Source organism: Micropterus dolomieu, linkage group LG12 (assembly GCF_021292245.1).
Source record: "Micropterus dolomieu isolate WLL.071019.BEF.003 ecotype Adirondacks linkage group LG12, ASM2129224v1, whole genome shotgun sequence".
Lineage (NCBI taxonomy): Eukaryota > Metazoa > Chordata > Actinopteri > Centrarchiformes > Centrarchidae > Micropterus > Micropterus dolomieu.
Window position 1 is genome coordinate 1,304,620 of NC_060161.1, and position 7,985 is coordinate 1,312,604.

General features: G+C 36.4%; 1 protein-coding gene across 1 annotated transcript in view; it reads right to left on the reverse strand.

Annotated features, from left to right (window-relative positions):
- Positions 1–612: 612 nt before the first annotated feature.
- Positions 613–7,985, reverse strand: part of ppp1r1c (protein phosphatase 1, regulatory (inhibitor) subunit 1C) — an 18,765-nt gene continuing 11,392 nt past the window's right edge. The window contains exon 5 of the mRNA XM_046064651.1: positions 613–2,272. Coding sequence (XP_045920607.1) covers positions 2,211–2,272 — 62 coding nt within the window. The 3' untranslated portion in view covers positions 613–2,210. The remainder of the gene's footprint in view (positions 2,273–7,985) is intronic.

The following is a 7,985-nucleotide window of genomic DNA, read 5'->3' on the forward strand; positions in this document are numbered from 1 at the left end:
TGAAACTTGATCAGTTTTATAAAGTGTGAAGATTTAATTACCCAGAAGTAAATAAAGTAGTTAAAATTATCTCCTCAACCAGCTATGATATTAAATGTTTTACATACATCCATAAAAATGGTCCATTAATATGCTACAATACTGACAGGACCCATTCTGACAAACGCATACTTTTGATACTTTAAATATATACTATATACCTATATTTACAGGTAATTTAGGTAAAAAGTGTTGCTAAAATGTGTTATCACTACTGTTTTACTAGAGTAAATTATTTAAATACTGGTAACACAAAAACTGTCTCAACAGTGCCACTTTCATCACTTAAAAGTAAATTTAACTATTTCAAAACAAATGCATTAATAGCCTAGTAGGTGTATTTGGTTTTGGTGTGAAATTAATCTTACAACACTCACTTAATTGACAAAAGCTAATAATAAATAGTAAAATGCCTTTAGAAAACGGCGACTTCACCAGTTTACAACATCAAATATATTTAAAAAAAGAAAGTGGACCCAAACAATAACTAATACAGGTGTATAAATTTATATTTCCCTGTGCATTGCTGAAACACCTGGTATAGGTACCTGGAAGGAATATACACTGCACCTGTTCATTGGCAAGTGTTTATTTCATTTTGGGTTTTACACAAAATTCGTCCCCATTTCATGGCATCCGTAACAAAATGTTCTACTAGAGAAAGCACTGTTAGCATGTGACTGATCATTTACATCTGCGGCGGCATTATGAAACCAGCTATTTAAATCCAGTAAATCCTGATGTATCTTATAGAGGCCACCAAAAGGGGGCATCCCAAGAAAACACATACCTTAAAACTGGAATGAAGGCGAATCGGTGTTAAAGATGTAGATGTTAATCTATTATGTATAAAATCTATCCTGACATTTTATTGCTGCTGTTGTTTTGTTGTTGTTTTTTTATCACAAGGATATATACTACAGATTAGAAAAAGAATCCCCCTACCCTTTATTGACAAAAATACATAGAAATAATCAGATTTATCACCTCATCCAGTTAATTTAAAAATGTAAATCTGTGCTGGTCAAATGTACACTTATATTTTACTTTGCATGTTGCAGAACAGCCTGCTTGATAAATGGCAAATTCTACACTGTGAAACTCGTATTGTTATTTTATCCAAGCTGGAACAAAATAACTAGAACATGCAATCTAACAGACTTGTTTCACACCAGACATTTTGACTTCAGGAAAAACACAGGTGGGACCATTAGCATAAATGTAAATATGTCTGCACATTCCTTCAGAATCGATACTGACAATGAACTAAAAGCTTATGGTAGTATTTATTGCATTACATTTGTATTGTATTCCAGTAGCTACAGTTGCCTATTTTTTCAGGTGTTACTGTTTTGTTAACCACCTGTGAATTCCTGGCATTTTGAGGAAAGCTTGAGGAAGGAAGTGACCCAAATGATTAGCCACCAAATATGGTTATCCTGGAGAACAAAACCTGCATTATTTCTACAGGTGAGCCATCACAATAACAGTCGCTAGCTGTCATGAAATACTAACTAGGCCTATGTGAATGTAAACATTAAAGTTAGCTGGTTTAATTTATTGCCATCAACATTTTCATTGTATGTTTTTAATTTGAGCAGTTTACTCAAAATCAATCAACTGTGAATAAGCTTAAGCTGTTTGCTAACTAGCAAGCAGGTGTAGTTCACCCTTGCTAGGTAGCCATCTTGGCTACACCGGTAGCTAGCAGTTAGCTAGCACACAAATATAAAATTGAACTTTATTTTCAGTGTGTAAATTATGAAATGACAGCATCTACACTCTATTTTTGTTGGTTTCTCAGCATCAGAACAAATTACTCCAAAGGTTTCTAAGTTTCCCGCCAAAAGTGTTAAAATGGCGGCTGCTGTGCGTCTGTTAGAGGTTAACTGTTGCGATGGCAGTGAATTGTTATCAGTTTCGTTAGAGGGAAAATCATATTTCCACTGTATGGATGAACTAAAACACGGCAAAGAATGGTAAGTTTTGATTTTGTTGAGCATGATTAGGCAACCGTAGAGTCAGTGACAATTTGTGTGGAGTCGTGTTGATCAATGTCTTGTCATGTAGGTGCTACACTTGGATGGATGCCAGAGTGTGTCTGAGTTGATTTGTCCAGAATATCAAAGATGAGTTTGCTGCCTCTTTTGTGTTGAGATGTCTCTCCTGGATCAATCGCCCTGAGGGTTGGTTTCCTCCTCATCCTCCTCGGGTACAGAGCTTTTCAGCTTACCTACACAAGCACACAAATGTGAAATTAAACAATATTGATGGGCTTACAAGAAGGCAAAAGAAAACAAAAGGAAAGAATTAAAAATACATATTAAATATACTGTACATATCAGATACAGTGGTGAAAAGTAATTAAGTACATCTACTCAAGTACAATACATTCAATTTTGAGGTATTTGCACTTTACTCGAGTAATTCCTTTTGGTGTTACTTTATACATCTAATCAGCTACATGAGGCTTTTTACTTAACTGCATTAAATCTTAAATTACTAAATGACCAAATGACTTTGCAGATTTAGATCAATTCAAGTTATAATCAACTAATAAATCATGTATTATTATAGATTAAGCTACACCGCAGAATATTAAATCATTAAAATCAGTTCCACAAGCTGCAACATTAAAGTGATACCATGCTGCACTATTGAGTACTTTTACTTTTGATGCTTTAAGTATATTTCACAAAATAAACCTTAGGAGCTTTTGGCGCTAAAGAGTAAAAATTCACAAAGTCCCTCTATAAATCCTCAATTTTCCAGCTGTTCAGTGGACACAGCATCGACAGGAAATACCAACAAAATCCAAGAAACGGGCAAAACACCAAAGAGATTATCATATCTATCTATGATGGAAAGCAAGAAATAAATCACTTCAAAACATTTGAATCCAAAGTATTGATGGATTGAAAACACACTGCGTTGTTATGGTGCATCCCATTTGTTTCTTTCCGTCCTCTTCTTTCACGTTTCTTCATCCCATCTGTGGACATTTTGCCTCTCAGGGCGATGTGATAAAAACACCCGGACTAGTGTTGCACAAACCACACACTCATTCACAAACCCACCAAGAGATTTCAGCTGTTAATGCAGTGACAGGGGATGTTAATCTCCAAACAGTAGGGTCGCACAGATGCAAGGAGGGTCGGCATGTAATGCTATTTATTGCTGCGTAACTGGTACACAAACAAAGCTGTACTCTTAACGTTTTAATCTCTTAATGGATGTCCAAATGTTCAGTTTTATCCCCTTTGGGTTTATGCTACATTTTTTAGCTTTCAGACTTGAGTGTATTAATGTCCTGGTGCATAAAAGTGCAAAGACCACCATGAACATAAAGCAATCCATCAAATACTACAATATGTTTAGCATTAAAATGAAGGACTTAAACTAAACAAAGACTTTTATTAAAGTTTAAAGAATAGTCAGACATTCAGTAAATGTTTCAATATAATACATCTTTATTCACAAGCAAAACTTCACCATTACAGTCATTTAAATTTAGACTGATAGTATATTTAACTAAAATCTGTGTGTGTGTGTGTTTGAAAGAAAGTACAAGCTGTTGCCAAATCAAAACTAGGGTTGGGTATCGAGAACCGGTTTGTTACCAGATTTGCAACTGTTTCTATTCCTGGACCATGACGGACCGCAGCAAACGCTCCAAAGTCGGGCTTAGCTTCACTAAAAAAAGAAGAACGACACAGCAAAATGCAACACCTGCAGTAAGGAGATTTGAGGAAGGAAGCAGCTCCAATATGACGCATAACAATAAGTCATTTACTTCAACACGGCATGAATCTGGAAGAACACAACGTGTTCAATGTGTTGCAGTCTCCCAGCTACAGTTAACAATAGCAATGTCTCACGCTCGGCTACAAAACACCGGTGAGCTGACCTGAACGAATGAATGATTCCAACATATATTTTTCTTAGATGCGAGTCCCCAGAAATGCTTCTCTAGTACAGAAACGCCTTTCACTTTAATCATGAAGGGGAACATAAAGATGAAGGTTTCCGAGCGCTGGCAAGATCTGTGGTGAAACGAATCGGAACCGATATTCGATAAGTAAAATCTGAATCGATTAAAATTTAAACGATACCCAACCCTAATTAAATCACACGTTATTTATGTGTAGCTCAAGAGTGAAGCAGTGGGTTAATGAGGTTCAGATGAACAGCAGTGAGCAAGAGTTGGTAAATGAGAGACGAAGAGATGAAAAGTGAGCGAAGGTGGCTATCGGGAGACGGAGTCGGGACTGGACGCTTCCTTTTTGTGGGCACATGACAAATCTGAGAAAGATGGAGAGAGAGAGAGAGAGAGGTGGAGGGGTTAAAAGAGGATTTAAAAAAGGGGTTAGGAAAATAATGCAAAGCCACAAGAGGGAGAGAGAGAAGAGTTAGTGCTGTTAGTAGTCAAAAGAACAACATACAGTGTTATTGTGGAAATGTAAAGAGAGAGAGTTATTAGTAACAGAGTGAGTGTGTGCATTGTTTATTTTTCAGAGATTGTTATTTTTTGCTTTTTTTTGTACATGGTCTTGTGGGCAACAGAACCTTAAAGCTGCATCTATCAATTTTAAGTTTAATAACTAACTAGGATATTGTGTTTATGGACACGGAGCAACATTATTCATTTGGAGTTGAGTTTTTATCTGCCTGATTCAATTTTCACTCTCCTCTCAGCTCTTAAGCTGCTAGATGTTCCAACTTTGACTGTCTATGGTTTGGTTTTGGGCAGGTAATGTACCGCAGTGGTGAAATGTAACCAAGTACAGTAAATTTGTGGTACTTTTACAAGAGTCTTTGCTTTTTATGCCACTTTCTGCTCCTACTCCCTACATTTCAGAGGCAAAAAATACTTATTGGCTACATTTATCTGAAAGCTTTACAATGACTTTACAAATTAAGGTTTTTAAACACTAAACATACGAATAGTTTGCAAAATATGATGGGTAGTTTAGTTTGTAACAAAACTACAGTTTACACAAGAACAAATGTATTGGCATCTCTTTTGATAATTTAAGTTCTCAAATGTGAAGATTAGCTGCTTTTCCTTTTGAATTATTTTAATAAATTTTTTTGTAATGGCCTCTGGGTAACTGTGAGCGGAATTTCTCACTATTTTGCAGAATTTTTCCAAATAAATAAACATCAATTAATGGAGGAAATAATCAGCAGATTAATCCATCATGAAAATAATCTTAAATTGCAGTGTAGATATAAAATACTTCCACCTCAACCAAGTACAACAGTAAAATCCTGCTTTAACAGTAATGAATGAGCAACAATAATCTCATCATTATAATAGTATAACATTAACATTTTTCTGCATTGAGTACTTTTAATACTTTGTGTATTTTCCTGATTATGCTGACATACATTTACTTGAGTAAAGGATCAAAATCCTCCACAACTGGTATACAGTTTCTTTATCAGAGCGTGTTTGCTGCCTGCAGGTGTTAAAGAGTATAAAGAGACTAAAAAGGTCCTTTTTAAAGGTGCAGAATTTTAATTAATCTTTGATTTGGGCGCCACAAGCCTTTCATGTTACATTTGATTCCGTGTTATTATAAATAAACATTGGTTAATGCAGTTTTAATTTGTATATATGCAAACTCTTTCTGACAAAACGAAAACACTGAATTAGTGATTTGTGAAAGATTTTCGTGCCCAGCTAACCTTTTCTTTATTGTATATGCTTTGTTTTGTATGTAAACCGTCAGCTTCACCAAATGAAATGTTGTTTGCAGCTAACTGGTAGTATCTTATTTTTTTATTATTATTACATTTTAATTAATTTGGATATAATTAAGAAAAATATTGTCAAGCTTGTTGTTGTCAAGCGAAATATTATAGTGGTTGCTGGTTATTGTTCAGTGTAATTTTGTCAATGAAATTAAACGTGTGTGTGTGTGTGTGTGTATGCCAACAGTATACTCCAAATAACCTAACTCCTAAAAGCACTCCCTTTGGTGTCATTTACCACAGGCTGGTCTCTGCCGCTGACAGACCAACGGTGTCATGTTAGTGGTTGCTTGCGGTGTGTTTTTGTCTAACTTCCATGTAATAACTCAAATCGTATATTTCCCTAAGTATTTTCTTTCTTAGTGCTGATCGGAGAAAACAAAATGTGATTTATTTTGGAGTATTCTGCCGGCCAAAGTGTGTAAGTTTTTCTGTCTAAAAACAAGTTTTACCCCCTGAACTGGCGCTCTCTGCCACTCCTCTCTCCTGATTGGCTAACAGCAGACTCTCCTCATTTCCATTGGCTTCCTCTGGCCCATTGTGATTGGCCCACAGGGAAGCGGATGCATAGAGCTGTGCTGTGATTGGGCTCAGCTGGCCGTCTGTGTCACAAAGCCCCGCCCCGAGAAGGTGTTGCTCCACCCCCAGCTGAAGCTCTGAGGAGAGAAGAGCACCTCTAGTGGAGAGATGCTTCAACTACAGAAGGGTAAAGCTGAAATAGCCCAAAATAAATCAAAAATTTATAAACCAAACTAAATGAGAAAACATGAAAGAAAAAAATCCAGCTGATCGGAAAAATAGTTCAGTAGCCTTTCCCTTAATTAACAAAAATAAATATCCCACTCGGCCAGGAGCTTCAGGGGAAGACGCCAGAGAAATTACCTGTAGGTGTTGCTGATTTACTAAATAAATTCCTCTGCCATTCAAACCTTTTATGTTGTTCCACAGTAAATTTCCCCAGTTTTCCAAGAGAATGAGAACATCACAAAACTGTAAAATGGACCCAAACAAAGACAAACCATAGCTGTTTTTAAGGTAGTAGTTTTTTTATATGGTAGAGCTACTATGAGATATAGAGAGTCCTCCTTCCTAATCCCCTCCTTCCGCTTCCACCCCATGGGATATTATTTCAGATTGGCTCCCTGTTTGTTTTAGGACTGATTTTAAGATTTATTGATTACTTTTAAGGCTCTCCGTGGCTTGGCTCCTACTTATAAATTAGGCGTAATTTGAGATCTTCCGGCAGGGGTCTAGCCTGTGTCTAGACTTTGAACTAAAGGGGGACAGAGCTTTTGCAGTTGGGGCCCCGAGGCTCTGGAAAGACCTGCCCAAGGAAGTAAGGCTGTCTTAGTTATATAAAGTTACTATTTATTCTGGACTTTTTATAGTCAATCTGTTTTTACTTATTTATCCATTTTTGTGTGTCTTTTATATCTTGTATTGTCATGTATTTTGTCTTTTATGGTGATGTTACGTGGCCTGTGTTTCTACATCTCTCGTCTAAAGTCGTAATGCTAAGCTAACGTTCATTGCTTGGTTGCTACTATCTAGTGTGTGGTTAATCCAACGACCCCTGGTCCTTTCATCACATCATATTCTACTCATGGAAGTTCTTTGACGTTAGCTTCAGTAACGTTAGCTTCAGTCACTGAGAGAAAAAGTTACATATGCAGCGTTTGGGTTTGTGGTCTTTCTAATTTTCTTATACTTCAACAGTTTTACGCCAAATTTTCATGACTTGCAAAATTATAAGTTGACAAGCGTGTAATTCAGGGCACAATTAAAACAGGTTAAAAACACTTGGACTTGGACCTCTTGGATCAGTGTTAAGTTCAGATCTGTCCGTCCAAACTCTGCATCTGAGCCAGCAGAGACTAAATAAACTAACTAATTAAGGAACTTATTTGTATAGATATCACCTTCAACATGGAAACTAAATGATACAAAACCAAAGTGTGAGAATAAAACCCAATGAGATTAATAAATAAAACACTTTTTTTATGATTCTACTGTATGTAAATGCAAGCATTTGGTGCATATAGGCAGTAACTCATGAGGCTTTTAGCGAACTAAAAACACACACACACACAGACAGACGAGATCAATAAAAGAAAAGCTTTTACTGGACTTCCTTCCAGCACTTCCTGGAACCAACTCAGTGCATCACTCACTGGTAGAGAGCTCTGCAC